The 16,759-nt window shown below is 29.8% G+C and overlaps 3 protein-coding genes across 5 annotated transcripts; all 3 read left to right on the top strand.

Moving 5' to 3' along the window:
- Positions 1 to 191: 191 nt before the first annotated feature.
- On the top strand, positions 192 to 5,759 carry LOC111414361 (monocarboxylate transporter 14-like). 2 transcript variants are annotated; one of them, XM_023045680.2, is made up of 7 exons: positions 192 to 871; positions 1,903 to 2,173; positions 2,236 to 2,535; positions 2,800 to 2,928; positions 4,746 to 5,246; positions 5,298 to 5,489; positions 5,544 to 5,759. In XM_023045680.2, the coding sequence occupies exons 1-7, from the start codon at positions 794 to 796 to the stop codon at positions 5,693 to 5,695; spliced, it is 1,623 nt and encodes a 540-aa protein (XP_022901448.2). In that variant the 5' UTR covers positions 192 to 793; the 3' UTR covers positions 5,696 to 5,759. The 2 variants fall into 2 exon arrangements, with proteins under 2 accessions (XP_022901448.2, XP_071056095.1); XM_071199994.1 differs by lacking the exon at positions 192 to 871 and adding an exon at positions 1,029 to 1,342.
- A 285-nt stretch (positions 5,760 to 6,044) lies between these two features.
- LOC111414362 (monocarboxylate transporter 14-like) lies at positions 6,045 to 10,995 on the top strand. Its single transcript, XM_023045681.2, has 6 exons — positions 6,045 to 6,174; positions 6,246 to 6,516; positions 6,570 to 6,962; positions 10,029 to 10,535; positions 10,587 to 10,778; positions 10,828 to 10,995. The coding sequence occupies exons 1-6, from the start codon at positions 6,097 to 6,099 to the stop codon at positions 10,953 to 10,955; spliced, it is 1,569 nt and encodes a 522-aa protein (XP_022901449.2). The 5' UTR covers positions 6,045 to 6,096; the 3' UTR covers positions 10,956 to 10,995.
- Positions 10,996 to 11,117: 122 nt separating this feature from the next.
- Positions 11,118 to 16,363, top strand: LOC111414363 (monocarboxylate transporter 7-like). 2 transcript variants are annotated; one of them, XM_023045682.2, is made up of 5 exons: positions 11,118 to 11,522; positions 14,730 to 15,000; positions 15,055 to 15,831; positions 15,883 to 16,074; positions 16,128 to 16,363. In XM_023045682.2, exons 1-5 carry the CDS (start codon positions 11,400 to 11,402, stop codon positions 16,277 to 16,279), a joined length of 1,515 nt encoding a protein of 504 aa, XP_022901450.1. In that variant the 5' UTR covers positions 11,118 to 11,399; the 3' UTR covers positions 16,280 to 16,363. The 2 variants fall into 2 exon arrangements, with proteins under 2 accessions (XP_022901450.1, XP_022901451.1); XM_023045683.2 differs by lacking the exon at positions 11,118 to 11,522 and adding an exon at positions 11,649 to 12,271.
- Positions 16,364 to 16,759: the final 396 nt, after the last annotated feature.

The following is a 16,759-nucleotide window of genomic DNA, read 5'->3' as shown; positions in this document are numbered from 1 at the left end:
ATCTTTCGTAATCGAATAATGAATCAATCAAATCTTTTACATTTTATAATATAAAATTAATTCAATACCGAGATTTATTACTACACTAAATATATTTCGATAAATCGTTTTTTTTTTTTAAGATTGCGTGATGGATATATAATTACTACTATTAGATAACAACTTCGAAGTTCAGTCGTGTGAAAAATCGACAACTAAAATAACCACTTGTCTTTTAAAGTACTACTTTGAGACACAAATGTGTTTTTTTTTTATCAAAAAATTACATTGTTCGGGAAACCTCAAGGATAAGAAGCGGTATTGTTAAAAAATAAAAACTAAGTATTCTCATTTTACTTTAATTAATGATTTTGTACTTTAATTCTTGTTATGTTTAAAGTGACGACTCATTTTTTCCCCTTCCTATAAACAAAACATTATTATATCTACTAGGAAATCCAGAATTTGCAGAATCACGTTTCGACATTTATAAATCATTATAAGTGTTATTTATTTTAGTTTTTAACAAGTTGCTTCCAGTTTTATTTCATCATTTCGTTCAAATCTTTCATCAATACAAGATCGATCCGATATTTGTGGATTTTTATTGATGGAATTTTATGACACTATAATTTTTAAGATAAGACCACGAAGATTATAGATACGTTTTATTTAATGATAGGAAAAGTGTCTGGAGGTTCATATAATTTTCTATCTTCGAAGATTTAACGTTTATATTCCACGGTTTTTGTTTTTAAAAAATAAGCTGTGATATATTTATTTTATTTATTTATTTTTGTGATAAAAAAAAGAAATGCATTCAACAAAAAGAAAAGTGGTTCCTGATGGAGGATATGGTTGGATAATTATGATTGCTTATGCATTACATCATGTAAGTAAATAAATAATTGTTTGCTAAGACACATGAAGGGCATTATTATTCTATTTCTAATAATAGTTGTTTATAAACTCATAAACAATTAGAATTCACAATAAATTTATTTTTTATCCTTAATCCCAAAAAGATTTATTATTGCAATAATTTAACCTTGTTCATCGGTTAATAACAAAATTGATAACGTTAAATCGTTAATAAAATGATAAATATAACCGGAAACATATATAGAATTTACTCCCCGCCACTGAATACCGAGTTACCACATTCTGGCAAAGAACACATTAACTAGAGCAAACAATTCTATTTAGTGTTTTAGTATAGGTCAGAAAACAGCGTATGCAAATGGTGCTAAAGTGTATGTGATAAGGAAATTGTTTTATTTTATAAACTATGAGTTGCAAAAAATTGGAACCACCAAATGGTGGTTGGGGTTGGATGATTATGGCAGCTCACGCACTTCATCACGTATGTAAAAATAAATAAGTTATACAATCAAAATGAAAACAACAATACAATTTTTTTTTTGTTTTCGTAACAACACAATGAATATGTACTCATACATAAGTACAAACGATTTTTTGTGTGGTCTCGTTGCATTAACATATTTGAATTTGTTTAAACGATTTGGGTTCAAGGACGTTTTGACAATCTTTTTTAAATTCTTTTTTTTTAAGAGAGTTGTTTTCAGTAACGTTGTTATTCTTTAAACCTTGAATCACCTCAATGTGTTTTGAATTTATTTTTAGTTGTCATAAAATTTCTGTATCATTCAAAAAATTCTGAAAATAATTTTTCATTTTCACACAAAATCATTAATTCTAATTAAATTAATTATATCTTAAGTGTTTCTAATCATTAATAACTTCCTGATTACAATTTCTTAAACACTTACGCAACTCACAATTACCATAGAAAGTCAATGCAAATTTCCAATAAAAATTTCAAATTTACATTCGTAATAATAATAAACAACTTATTATCACTCCCATAAATTAATTAATTCTCAACCATGATTTCTTTTTCAGTTTGTATCGATCCCGATAATGCAAGGTTTTGGATTAATGTACAAAGATACATTCCAAGATTTAGGTTTTACAGCAACCGATAGTGCTTTAATTCTCAATACAAATGCAGCTTTTATGATGTTATGTGGAATAATCAACGGACCGTTACTAAAACAGTTAGGATATCGAAAAGTTTCGATTTGTGGAGCTTTTCTTACAACAGTTGGGGTTCTTTTAACATCAAGGGCGACTAATTTTACCCATTTTATGATTGCTTACGGTCTTATTACATGTTAGTAAGTTGCCTTATAGGGTTTTAAATTTAAATAAAAACCTAAAAAAAAATGTTTGCAGCTTTAGGAATGGGAATGGGAATGTCTTCTTACCCCGTGGCACTTAACACTTATTTTACCACAAAAAGAAGTAAAGCGGCGGGTTATACCATGACCATAGCTGGATTAGGACCTGTGGTTATGCCACAACTCATCAGTTTTTTATTGTATATGTACGGAGTACGTGGAGCTTGTATGGTTTTAGGAGCCGTTGCTGGTCACACTTTTATTAGCGCTATTTTATTACAACCTGTTAAATGGCATATGAAACAAATTGAAGATGAAAATAACGAATTAAATGAAATTATTGAAGAAAAAACTGGTAAATACAAAATTTCTTGGTACTAATCAAAAATTTAATTCCTCTTTTATCAATTTATATTTCAAAACCATTACACAATTTCTGGAAATTAAAAGAGATGTTGTTTTGTACTCGTATCACTTAAGCTGATTAACAATAAAAAATGTAGGACGCGAATTGCTGTTTGAAATCATGTGACTAGATGAGCTATCATCATCTCTATTTAGAATTATTATTATTTAAACCTTGATACATTTCTTTATAATTACATTTTTAACTTTTTAGATAACGATCGATCGAAATCGCGACTATCAAGTAGAAGGAACTCGTCGGAATCTATTAATGATGAAATTGAAATTGAAGCTATTTATGGAATTGATACACCTTTAGCTGGAAGTTTAATGTCTTTAGCTGGTAAATTTTAAATCTATAATTATCAATCTTTAACCCATTTTTCGTTATCAAACCAATTCTAACCTACTATCCGTGTTAAAAATCAAGACACCTTAATTTACATATCGATATCTTCACAACCGTGCTAAGCAAAAAATTGTGGCAATGTTTGTTGTAATCATTGAACATTTCTGCTAGTGATGGAACGGATAGTGATTTTGCGAAAAGCCCAGATGAAAGATATCGGATATTCGGCATTCGGATCCTTCAAGAAATTAATTTTATAGCGAATTTTGAAAATTATCAATGAAAATTGTAGCATTAAAAGTTTTATCAAAACTTCAAATATTGTTTTCTCAAAAACTAAAAGTTATTTTTCAAAACGGGTTCGTTCATTGGAAAGAAGACACTTTTATTAACACTTTGAGAAATTTTCATACTCATATTCCAAGAACTGGATTTTATACGAATTTTTAAAACATAATCGGCGAAAATTGCAAAATTCGAAAAATTGTCGATCATTTCAAAAATTTATTTCTCAAGAACTAAAAGTGATTTTTCAAAACGGCTTATTGCATTAAAAAGAGGATACTTTAATTAATAATTGGTGATATTTCCATAAGGATCCGGCAAGAAATTAATTTTATAGCAAATTTTGAAAATTATCGATGAAAATTGCAACATTAAAAATGTTATCAAAACTTCAAATATTGTTTTCTCAAAAACTAAAAGTTATTTTTCAAAACGTGTTGGTTCATTGGAAAGAGGACACTCTTATTGACACTTTGGGAAATTTTCAAACTCATATTCCAAGAAATGGATTTTATACGAATTTTTAAAACTTAATCGGTGAAAATTGCAAAATTCGAAAAATTGTCGATCATTTCAAAAATTTATTTCTCAAAAACCGAAAATAATTTTTCAAAACGGCTTTTTGCATTAAAAAGAGGATTCTTTAATTAATAATTGTTCATATTTCCACAAGGATCCATCAAGAAATTAATTTTATAGTGAATTTTGAAAATTGCAACATTACAAATTTTATCAAAACTTCAAATATTGTTTTCTCAAAAACTAAAAGTTATTTTTCAAAACGGGTTGGTTCATTGGAAAGAGGACACTTTTATTAATACTTTGGGAAATTTTCATACTCATATTCCAAGAACTGGATTTTATACAAATTTTTAAAACATAATCGGCGAAAATTGCAAAATTCGAAAAAATTGTCGATTATTTCAAAAATTTATATTAATAATTTTTCAAAACGGCTTTCTGTATTAAAAAGAGGATACTTTAATTAATAATCGAAAGTCATAACAGCGATAGTTCTGTTAGTAATGAATGTGATGATGAATTACAAGTGAAGAGAAGATTTTATATATCGTATTGGGATTGTTACAATGAGGTTGCTAATGATAAACCTGATATAAATAAAGTTGTATTCAATGAAAAATGTCCTATTGGGGTTGAACTAGATTATTATCTGCAGCGTCCAACACCTAAACTAACTACTAATTCCTGTAAATGGTGAAGTACTAAGTAATAGCCACTAATTTCCACGTAACATATGTGAATTAGGAAATTTTCGGCTTTGCGATTTTGGTTTTATCGCGAGTTGAATGAATCCAATCGAAAAAGATGGTCTTCCAGACTGGACGTCACGCCTTTATTTCTTTGTGTCTAAAATAAAGACGCGACATCCTGTCTAGAATCCACAGTACCCGGATTGGACACTCCGTCCCTTCAATATTATTTTAAAAACAACTTCTATCAATTTTGCCCCCGTGTCTTTTCTTTTTACGTACATACTAACCTCAACACTTTCATGTTGTCAACAGAAAAAGAACGAAATCAATCAATTTCATCGAGAAGGAGATTTTCACTTTCAAAATCAAAAGAATCGCTGGCTAAGTCTAAAATACGAGAAATAAATGAATTAAGTGAAGAAGAAGCACCTCTTCAATTAACTTCAAACGGAGGTAAAGTGTATAATCCGGAGCAGACGATTGAAAAGAAGAAAAAGCCGTCGCTTCTAAAACGAATTGGAAAAAACATCGTGGATACGTTCGATTTGAAATTATTAAAAGATCCGATTTATGTTAATATAATGTTGGGGATGTCTTTGGCTGTTTTTGCAGAGTTAAATTTTTCGTTACTTACTCCATTTATTATGGGGGATTATGATTTTACCACGCAACAAACGGCTACTTTTATGTCGTTATTATCGTGTGCTGATATTTGTTTTCGATTTTTGGCACCGTATATTGGTGATGTTTTGAAGAAACCACCGAGGTTTATGTATTTATTATCATTGTTTTTATTAATTATTACTCGATTTTGTAAGTAAAGAAATACTTTTTTAAGAAAAAATTTAATTAATTTCTTTTTAGCTTTATTATGGACAAATGATTATTATCCACTTCTTTGTGTTGCAATTGGTTTAGGAGTTGCAAAAGGTGTTAGAACTGTTTATTGGTCGTTGGTTATTCCAAGTTATGTTCCAATAGAACGATTAGCAGCTGCTCTTGGGATTCAAATGACTGTTAATGGGATTTGTATTTGGATTGGGGGCCCAGTTATAGGTAAAAAATGAATCAAATTATAAATAAATATACATAAATATACATTTTTTGTAGGATTTATTCGTGATTTAACCGGAAGTTATAGAAAATGCATTTTTGTAATAAATACAGTTACATTTACCACCATTGTTATGTGGACGATTGAAATGGTTTACATTAAATATAAATCAAGAAAAACTAAAAATACTCAAATTAATATTTTATAGATTTTTATAATACAAATTAGGTATTTTTTAATTTATTTTCTATATTAAAAAGATTTAAATTTAATGTTGGATTTTTTTTTTGAATTTTTTTCTATAATTGTACCATGTTATAATCATCCTGAAAACACTCACTGAAACCGCTCCCCTCGGCAGCACCAGTAATAATAATAATAATAAATTTAAAGGTATTTTTTGTACACTTACTACAATAAAAATTACATCATTCCATTAAGATCACTCATAAATAAATCAGCGATAGTAACATTTTTTCAGTTATTATCGATTTATACAATTATTGTTTCCAAGATAAGAACAAGAGGATTATGGATTCGTTAGTTTGGTAAAACATTTAGAGAATGAACCAAATTTTAACATAAATAAATTTGTATTAATTAAAAGTTATGGTTTCTTCAAAAACAAAAATAGTTCCTGATGGGGGATATGGTTGGATGATTATGATTGCTTATGGATTACATCAGGTAATTAAAATTATTGACACATTTTCCAAAAGATGTTAATTCGGTTGCCTACAAACACAATTTCCTTCTAGTTTCTATCAGTCTCATTAATGCAAGCTTTTGGATTAATATACAAAGACACCTTTAAAGAATTAGGATTTTCAGCAACCGATACTGCTTTAATAATCAACACTAACGCAGCTTTCGCGATGTTATGCGGAATCATCAATGGACCATTACTAAAACACTTAGGATATCGAAAAGTTTCAATTTGTGGAGCTTTTTTAACCACATTCGGAGTTCTTTTAACATCTTGGGCGAGCAATTTCACCCATTTCATAATTACTTACGGTCTAATTGCATGTTAGTAAGTTTTCTTTTAGAAATTCAAATTAATTAAATCAAGAATTTTACAGCTTTAGGAATGGGAATGGGAAGATCATCTTACCCTGTAGCACTTAACACATATTTTTTCAAAAAAAGAAGCAAAGCAGCTGGGTACACACTAACCATTGCTGGGTTTGGATCTGTACTTATGCCACAACTCATAAGCTTCTTAGTGTATATGTATGGAGTTCGCGGAGCTGTATTAGTTTTAGGAGCTATTACTGGAAACACTTTTATCAGTGCTATTTTATTACAACCCGTTAAGTGGCATATGAAAGAAATTGAAGAAGTGGACGATAATAATTATATAGATGAAAAGAAAGACTTTAATGGGTTATCCAGTAGAAGAAACTCTGTAAATGTTGAAATTGATACATTTTTTGGAATAGACACTCCATTAGGAAGTTTAATGTCGTTAGTTGGTAAATTAAAAATTTTTTTTTATCATTAAAGATTTGAAATAAAGTAGGCATAATATGGATTATATAGGGTGGGTTCTGTCATAAAATAATGAAAGGATGCACATTACATCAAGTTATTACAAGCAACTAATTCACAGAAAGAGAGACCTCAATTATGAGAGAGAGGACCCTTCCTGGAGACTCAAAAATTGATGTGGTAACTCATTTGGGATCAGGGTGGATTTCTCAACAACTGGACTAAATCGATATATATATCCCGCATAAGACGAATCAGAGAAAGATTAGAGATATCCTTACTTATTTATGCTTTATAGATTACGCAAAGGCTAATATATCTTCGATTTCGATTAATGGCACAATCTAGCATATCCTGGATGAAATGGGCATACCAAGACACCTCATAACCATCATCAAAAGTCTGTACTAGAATAACACAACATATGTAAGAGTTGAGAACGAGCTGAGTGACCCATTTCACTCCATTTTATTTCAAGTAGAAAAGGGTGTCAGGTAAGAGTCCATTCAACATCTACGGCGATTGGACTATGAGGAAAGCTTTGGAAGACTGAAATGTCGGAATACCTATGGATGGCAAAGTGACATAAACATGACAAGACAAAGAAATATTCTAGATGTCTAGATGACTGGAGAAATACTTTGGAGAGCAACTCATGAAAGCACGATTCTCGAATACGAGATTCGAAGTAAAACGAAGTCGAAGTTTCCTGCTTAATAAAAGTGAACATTCTTTGATGCCGTGTAATCAAGATTTTAGATTAGCTAAAGCGTGATTGATAGTGGAGGCGGATAAGTGAGCAGAACAATATCAACAAAAGATAAATGGAAGAAAATATGAGTAGGCAAATATGAACAGTTGGGAAAGTGACAATACTAATGATGTAATGTGGAGAAAACTAAGAGACTGGGACAAAGATGGACAGAGACAGAGATGTGCAGAGACAAGAAACAAAAGTAGTAGTAAAAAGATTTGCCAAAATATCTTGGGAATGCAGAAGAGAAGGTAAAGGTTGGAGACAAGAATTAGGTGTGAAGATGTGGAGAATACGAATAGATATAAAATAGATATATATATACTCTTTGTGTATATGTCACAGCTAAAGCGCGCATTTCAGCTAATGTATACAGGGTGGTTCAAATTCGATGTCCGAATAGGCTCACTCGGAAACTATAAGAGTTAGAAAAAAAGTAGCTTACATGTCATGATCTCGTTTTTCGAGAAACTGCTAATGCCGAAAACCTCATAGCGCTACCGTCTTTTGTTTTTCCCCTAGAGGCCAAAATTGAAAATATCGTAAAACCAATAAGTGCAATTATCTTGGTTATTATTATAGGTGGAGTATTATAACTACGACATTATATGGACACTTTTTTACAGAGAATTTCATGACGGAGTCAAAAAAAATTTTTCGGTTTTAGATTTTGAGATATCATGAGAATTTTCGTTTTTTTAAATGGAAACAACCACTGATTATTCGCTTATTAAATTCGTTATTTTTTTCTGATTACAAAAATATAGGGTTCGACAGGTCTATTTCTTATTGTTTTAGAATAAAGCTAAAAATAAACTTTTTTTATAAAATTTCCATCTAGTGTCGTCGAGGAAATTAAATTTACAGTTTCCTGTAAGTTACGGGGCGGTAGGTAAAATCTAAAAAGTTAACAATTAAATACGAAGATAACTTCTGGTATTTAAAAACAAATAATTTTTTAATATGTAACATTCTAACATGTCAAACTTTTCAAAATTTTCGTAATTGATCTTAAAAACAGGATTTTTAAAGTGACATTTCAGAAAATTTTTGAATACAAACAAATGTTGCTATGTTTATTTGAATTAAAAAAAAAACATATGAGCGCCATCTATCGATAATTTATTAAGTCATTTAAAAATAATATTAAATCGTAATAAAAAATGTGAAATAATGCAATCTATTCCAACTTTTGTGTAAAACAAATATAAATTAAACAGTTTAACAAATATATTTGTTTCAAATATCAGAAATAAGTTTTTTTAATTTTTAGTTATAGAACCGTAATTTACAGGAAACTGTAAATTTAATTTCTTCCACGACACTAAAAGAAAAGTTTATTTTTAGTTTTATTCTAAAACAATAAGAAATAGACCTGTCAAACCCTATATTTTTGTAATCAGAAAAAAATAACGAATTTATTAAGCGAATAATCAGTGGTTGTTTCCATTTAAAAAAACGAAAATTGTAATAATATCTCAAAATCTAAAACCGACAAAATTTTTTTGTCTACGTCATCAAATTCTCTGTAAAAAAGTGTCCATATAATGTCTTAGTTATAATACTCCACCTATAATAATAACCAAGATAATTACATTTGCGGGTTTTACGATATTTTCAATTTTGGCCTCTAGCGGAAAAACAAAAGACGATAGCGCTATGAGGTTTTCAGCATTAGCAGTTTCTCGAAAAACGAGATCATGATATGTCAGCTACTTTTCTTCTAACTCTTATAGTTTTCGAGTTAGCCTATTCGGACATCGAATTTGAACCACCCTGTACATATTAGCCAGTCAATGTATACATTAACGTAACGTTTTAGTGAAAGTATTTATCAGTCATAGAGTGTATACATTTATTAGTGAATGTGTACATAAACTAGGCAATGCATGCATTTGCTAACAGATGTTAGTAAAAGTTATAACAAAGAAAATTTACGATATAATTTTTTTAATGGATTGCATGTGATGCAAGTAGTAAGTAAGTTGGGTTGAGTTTCGGTATGTAATATGCTAGCAAATGTACTTTAAGTTTTAACTGGACGTCATTAGTAATTGTATACATAAACTAGTAAAAGTTTACATTTCTTATTTCATATACACATTAACTAGATAAATTAGTCAATGCATACAATTGACTAGACAATGTGTACATTCACAGAATAACATGTATATCTTTCCTGAGCAACTGAGATCAAATTTGGTTAAAACAATAAAGATATCTAATAGTTCCTTACAGAACCCACCTTGATGATCCATACTTATAAACTAAATAATTTTCTTGTTTTAATTATTAGAAAAAGAAAAACTACATTCATCCCCAAATGATTCAAGACAAAAACATTCACTTTCAAAATCAAAACAATCGCTTGCAAACTTGAAAATACAAAATATAGACGAATTAAATGAAGAAGAAGAACCCCTACGGTTAATTTCAAACGGCGATAAAGTTTATAATCCAGAACAGACGATTGAAAAAAAGAAAAAATCATCGCTTTTAAAACGTATAGGAAAAAATATCGTGGACACTTTTGATTTGGAATTGCTAAAAGATCCGATTTATGTTAATATAATGCTGGGAATGTCTCTTGCGGTGTTCGCCGATTTAAGTTTTTCTTTACTCATCCCATTTATTATGGAGGATTATTATTTTACAACGCAACAAACTGCCACTTTTATGTCGTTTTTATCATCTGCGGATATTTGTTTCCGATTTTTGGCGCCTTATATCAGCGATTTTTTGAATAAACCGCCGAGATTTATGTGTATGGTCTCAATGTTTTTATTGATTATTAGTCGATTTTGTAAGTAATAAAAAAATTTCAAAAATATCATTTTAATAAATTTCATTGTAGCTTTATTATGGACAAACGATTATTACCCACTTCTTTGTGTTGCAATTGGTTTAGGAGTTGTAAAAGGCTTTAAAATTGTTTATTGGTCGTTAGTTATGCCTAATTACGTTCCAATAGAACGTTTAGGAGCCGCTCTTGGGATTCAAATGACTGTAAATGGGATTTGTATTTGGATTGGGGGCCCTGTTATAGGTAAACAATAAATTAAGTAATAAATAAATAAAAATAAATGTTTTTTTAGGAGTTATTCGCGATTTAACTGGAAGCTATCGAAAATGCATTTTTGTAATAAATACAGTTACATTTACCACCATTGTTATGTGGACGATTGAAATGGTTTATATTAAATATAAGTCTAGAAAAAATTAAAAATATTTATATTTATAATAAAGAACTTCTTAATCTGTTTGTTTTAAGTTGTTTAACATAAACTCCATTAAATTGTCCTAGATAACATTCGATCTTGGTGACACAACGATAAATTCTGGGGTAAACACCGCTCAAATGTGTTCCAGTCTGATACGTTTTATCAGACATTGCAAACAAAACATTCTTTTCATTCCAATATGTATCAATAACCATTCGTTCAAAACCTAGGAATACGATGCAATGTTTTAAAACCTTGCTTACCGATATAATCTATAATTCTTAGAAGTTAATCCAGAAGTAATACTACAAAACAAGAAATTTATGCAGTTAAAGAAAACAAAACAGTGCGTGTTTCGAAGCGAGTTTATGATTAAAGTGCTATTTTTAAATCTTAATTGTTGCATAAATAATTTGCTTTGCGTGGAGGAATAAAATCGCTTTATCATGCGCGATCCTCAATTTACAACGTATGGAGCCTTAAGATTGTACGGAAGTATGAGGATTAAGTTAGTTCCACCTGATGGAGGATGGGGTTGGATGATTGCACTTGGTACAATCATCGATTTTGTAAGTACATAATACAATAAATTATTATATAATTTAGAATAGAAAAAATTATTACCAACCAAAATTGTTTGCGTTAAGTAATAAAATAAGAAAATTTCAAGGATTTATAAATACGCAAATGGGAAATACCTGTTTCTTAAGTTAAATAACACTTGCTTATGTAAGTTATTTAAAATAAACTATTTAAATACTGCTCGCCAAAAATTATGATCCCCACCAGACATAAAAGACCTCGAACCAATTTTTCAAACAGGGTCACCTCTTTGATAAAACCAAGCAGGGTCAATAACACATTATCTCCCACGTTCCTGCAATTCATTTTTGCTCTCTCACATCGCAAATGTTTTTAAAACACCAACACTCTCCCGATTCAATCATTAGATAAAAAAGATCCCACATAAAAGTACTCCGAAATCGCATTAAAATGGATTTTTAAACCGTTTTTATCACATTGTTGATAAATATTATTGTAAAGTTATTTTTCGCTATCTATTATTGTAATAATAAGTGTCGTAAGAATTGTCACCAACAATTTATCGGTTGATTAATATAAGAAATCACACTAACTTGATATTTATAGTCAGTATTGAGTCAGGTGTTGAACTGGTTTTAACGAAACAGTGATAAAAAGGTTTTATAAAAATTTTTGTGGTTTATTATTGTTATTTTCGCGTATGTTGAGAAGAAAACTTGTTCCCCCAGATGGGGGTTGGGGTTGGATGATAGCAGCTGGAGTTGCTTTAAATTTTGTAAGTAAAATTATTAATGCGTAATGTGATGAAATTGTTAATAAACAAATTTTAAAAGAGCTATTGATTGCATTTTATCTCAGCAAAAACCAGACGTGATGAAGATAAGATTTTTATAAAAGTCGTAAATTCTTCTTTTAAAAATTACATGCTTAGATTGGAAAAACTTTTTTTTTCAAAGTGAGTTTACACAATTAACTCTATCTACGATTATTTATTTAATTGTTTAAGTACTTTTATCGAATTCATTAAGAAACTAAATCAAACCACTTACTATTATATATTGATTCAGGTCAATTGAAGGTCTCAAATAGATAGAATCATTTAAGATTTATTCAAACCATTTAAAACCAATCAAAATGTTTTAAATCATCCGTATCGGTTTAACAATATTAATATAAATAGTTTTAGGGCCTAAATACATGTACACTTCACATAAAAATTCAGTAATTTAAAGCTAACCAATTCTGGCGATTATTCATGGCGATTACTGTCTCAAAACTCTTGATTTTCTATTAAATTGCAAAAAACATCGTCTATAAAAACATTTAAGTGCTCCATTCATTGTTAACTATAATAATTTGAGCTATAAACATACATTAGTTTATTGTTAGCAGAAAACAAGATTCTGCTAATGGAATTTTGATTGCTCTTATAAAAGACTTGGTCTTAGAAGAGTAGATACTGCTGGCTAAAGATTAGATACTACTAATGGAGACTCGACATTGCTTTTAACAGATTAGATATTGTTAGCAGAAGACACAATTCTGCTAATGGATGATTTGATTGCCCTTATAGAAGACTTGGTCTTAGAAGAGTAAATACTACTGGCTAAAAACTAAGAGTACTATTAGAATACTGCTAATTAGTGATGGAACGGATAGTGATTCTATTTTATATACTTCTGGTGAATTTCTGAAGTGATACCCTACATTGCCACATTATTGCGATATTTGAATACAAATGAAATTAATAAGAAAGCTGATAAGAAATATCAACTTATTTGGATCCAAGATACAAAATGAACTATTTGATGCTGACTTAACTAACGAAGCAACTCTAAAAAGAGGATACTTTAATTAATAATTGGTGATATTTCCACAAGGATCCTTCAAGAAATTAATTTTATAGCGAATTTTGAAAGTTATCGATGAAAATTGCAACATCGAAAATTTTATCAAAACTTCAAATATTGTTTTCTCAAAAACTAAAAGTTATTTTTCAAAACGTGTTGGTTCATTGGAAAGAGGACACTCTTATTAACAGTTTAGGACAATTTCAAACTCATATTCCAAGAACTGGATTTTATACGAATTTTTAAAATCTAATCGGCGAAAATTGCAAAATTCGACTAAATAAAGTTGTATTCAACGAAAAAAGTCCTATTGGGGTTGAACTTGATTATTATCAGCAGTGTCCAACACCTAAAAGAGATACTAATTTCTGTGAATGGTGGAGTACTATATAATAGGTTTTTAATATTCGGCAAAGCCAAAGATATATACAGGGTGTCTCCGAAATGCGTGTACAACGGAAGACCACAGATTTCTTGGCTCAAAATAGGTCGATTTAAGTTAAGTTATCTATATCCAAAGTTGCTTCGTTTCGTCACTAGAGGACTTCAAAGTTAGCAAAAAAAATTCTTTTATTTTTTATAACTCGAAAACGTGTAAATCAATTGAAACCATTTTTCAGGCTTCGTTTCGCCGCTAGAGGACTCAATCTAGCGGCGAAACGAAGCAACTTTGGATATAGATAACTTAACTTAAATCGACCTATTTTGAGTCAAGGAATTTGTGGTCTTTCGTTGTACACGCATTTCGGAGACACACCCTGTATATGGTGGAAAAAGACTGGATACTGCTTGTAGAAGACTAGATATTGCTTGTACAAGTTTAAATATATATTAATATTATTAAATTGGTACAGTAATATCTGAAGATCATTCTAGTCGAGCACCACATCTGCTTAACATAGAATTTTGACTCCTTATTTCCCATTTTGGCTGTATATGATTGATTTTTCCGTTATTTTTCTTATGACAAAGACGAGGATCTCCTTGATTTGAACCTCTGTTGTTCGCCTGTTAATGAAATACATTAGTGGTATTGTAATGATATCGTCATTCACCAGACATTCTATGTAAGGAGAAATGTTTTTGATTGCTTTGTCGAGTGCTATTTATATGTCTTCCATCTGTCGTTTGGTATCGTATCCTACTGAGATATTCTGGAAGTCTTTCGCAGCACTAACATTATTTCTTAAACTCGTTTCGGTACCATTAAAACTAAAATTCTTGCCCTCGTCACAAATCACAAAACTTCTTTGTATCGTGTCTTAAGGCTAGAACTTTTGAAAGTTATCCAATTTCTCCCACTAGCTCATCTATTTTAACTTTTTATCCATATTATCATGAATATTATATACAAAAATTATATTAAAATAATTTTTTTTTCAGTTTATAATTTTTCCAATCGCCCAAACTTTTGGCCTCCTCTACAAAGATATTTTCAACGACTTAGGATTTACGGGAACTCAAAACACGTTAATTCTCAACACGAATTTAGCAGTTTCGAACATTTGCGGGATCGTAATTGGCCCGTTAATAAAACATTATGGATACAGGGCGATTTCTTTCGCAAGTGGAATATTTATCGTCTTAGGATTAATTTTTACAGCTCATTCAACACGGTTTGAACATTTTATGATCGCTTACGGAATCATAACCTGTAACTTTTATTGCTAATAATAATTAGAAACAAATTAACAATTTTGTTTTGTAGCATTAGGTTATGGGATGGGTCTTCAAGGATTTTCCGTCGCATTAAATTCGTATTTTGTTAAAAAACGTTCAAAAGTAAATGGTTACGTCTCTGCGATTTACGGTTTAGGACCAATTTTAATGCCTCAATTGGTTTCGTATATGATGACAGAATTTGATGTTAAGTCGATTATGATTATATTAGCAGCTGTGGCTGGACACGTTTTAGTGGCTGCTTTACTGCTTCAACCGGTTGAATGGCATATGGTTCCTGTTAAAGAAGACGAAATAAACGAAGAAGAAGATAAATTTTTAGATAGTAATGAATATACAAGGAGTAGAAGGCCCTCGGTTTTATTAACCGACTCAAATATTTCTTTACACGCAATATCTAGACTTTCAATTGATGAATTGACTGGATCAGTTTGTTTTGAACAAAACACTGGAAATAATAACGAAAAGTATAAAATGTTATCAGAAAAAGCATCATTTTGGGAAAGATTTATTGATTTTATGAATAGAACGTTTAATTTTGAAATGTTGAAAGATCCCACGTTTGTCAGCATAGTTCTTGGGCTCTCTTTGGATTTCCTCTCGGAAATTAACTGTCTAATTCTCATACCATTTATTATGGCTGATTTTAATTTGACCACGGAACAAATTGCTATATTTATGTCAACTTTTGCAATAGCTGATATTATTTTAAGATTTCTAGCGCCGTATATTGCCGAAATTTTAAATCGACCTGAAAGGCAAATGTTAATGATTACTCTTTTATGCTTAATTTGTGCAAGAAGTTGTAAGTTTTATTAAAAATCACAAAAATGTTTATTAAAATAACCTTTTTTAGCTTTATTATTCGTAAACGGATTTGTTCCTTTACTTTTTTGCGCCGTTGCAATTGGAAGTTGTCGAGGGGCTCGATTAGTTTATTGGAGTCTGGTAATGCCTTGTCATGTACCGATTGAAAAATTACCAGCAGCTTTAGGATTGCAATTTACAATAAATGGCATTTTAATTTTTATGGGCGGTCCATTATTGGGTAAGAAATTAAACAATTTTCTTTTTTGTTAATTTATAATCATTGCTTTTTAGGTGTAATTAAAGACGTAACAGGGACGTACGTTAAATGCATCTATTTAATTAATTTAATTACTTTTATGGCTGTTTTAATATGGTCCATCGAATTTATCATAAAAAAGTACAAATCAAAAAAGATCGATAAAAAGGAAAACTGTGATATTTAATAATTCCGTGGTTAATTTAGATGATGTATTTATTATTGTTAATTTATTTAAATAAATAATATTTATAACAATTATATCATTAAATTAATTTTTTTTATGTTTGTCATTCTGATTCATTTTTTCAACTTCACACAAAAACAAGGAATTCAGAACGAATTAAACGTGCCGTCATTGGAGGAAAATTATAATATAATATACAGGATGCCCATTATGTATGGAATATAGTATATATCTTGGTAAGCATCAACTTTACAAAAAAAAATTTTATACAAAACTTGTTTAATATTTTGTTTGCCATAATAAGGCATTCAATTGTTTTTTTATTTATCTTCAATATTAATGAAGTTATCAACTTCCGGATAGAAATGTCAACGTCAATTTTGACACATTTATAATTATCGTGAAAAATCCTTTAAAATGAGCCCAAACATTTACCAATATTAGTCGAGATATAAGCAACTTCCGGTTTGAAATGTCAAT

This window comes from Onthophagus taurus, chromosome 11 (genome assembly GCF_036711975.1).
Source record: "Onthophagus taurus isolate NC chromosome 11, IU_Otau_3.0, whole genome shotgun sequence".
Taxonomy (NCBI): Eukaryota; Metazoa; Arthropoda; class Insecta; order Coleoptera; family Scarabaeidae; genus Onthophagus; species Onthophagus taurus.
The sequence above is the reverse complement of the archived record's forward strand: the minus strand, read 5'-3'. Positions and strand labels throughout refer to the sequence as shown.

Excerpts from the sequence above, each read along its gene's own strand:
- LOC111414361 (XM_023045680.2), top strand. The coding sequence starts at position 794 with ATGCATTCAACAAAAAGAAAAGTGGTTCCTGATGGAGGATATGGTTGG. Across the intron at positions 2,536-2,799 it reads AATTATTGAAGAAAAAACTG|ATAACGATCGATCGAAATCG; the intron begins GTAAATACAAAA and ends TTAACTTTTTAG. Across the intron at positions 2,929-4,745 it reads AAGTTTAATGTCTTTAGCTG|AAAAAGAACGAAATCAATCA; the intron begins GTAAATTTTAAA and ends TGTTGTCAACAG.
- LOC111414362 (XM_023045681.2), top strand. The coding sequence starts at position 6,097 with ATGGTTTCTTCAAAAACAAAAATAGTTCCTGATGGGGGATATGGTTGG. Across the intron at positions 6,175-6,245 it reads TTGCTTATGGATTACATCAG|TTTCTATCAGTCTCATTAAT; the intron begins GTAATTAAAATT and ends ATTTCCTTCTAG. Across the intron at positions 6,963-10,028 it reads AAGTTTAATGTCGTTAGTTG|AAAAAGAAAAACTACATTCA; the intron begins GTAAATTAAAAA and ends TTTAATTATTAG.
- LOC111414363 (XM_023045682.2), top strand. The coding sequence starts at position 11,400 with ATGCGCGATCCTCAATTTACAACGTATGGAGCCTTAAGATTGTACGGA. Across the intron at positions 11,523-14,729 it reads TTGGTACAATCATCGATTTT|TTTATAATTTTTCCAATCGC; the intron begins GTAAGTACATAA and ends TTTTTTTTTCAG. Across the intron at positions 15,832-15,882 it reads CTTAATTTGTGCAAGAAGTT|CTTTATTATTCGTAAACGGA; the intron begins GTAAGTTTTATT and ends AACCTTTTTTAG.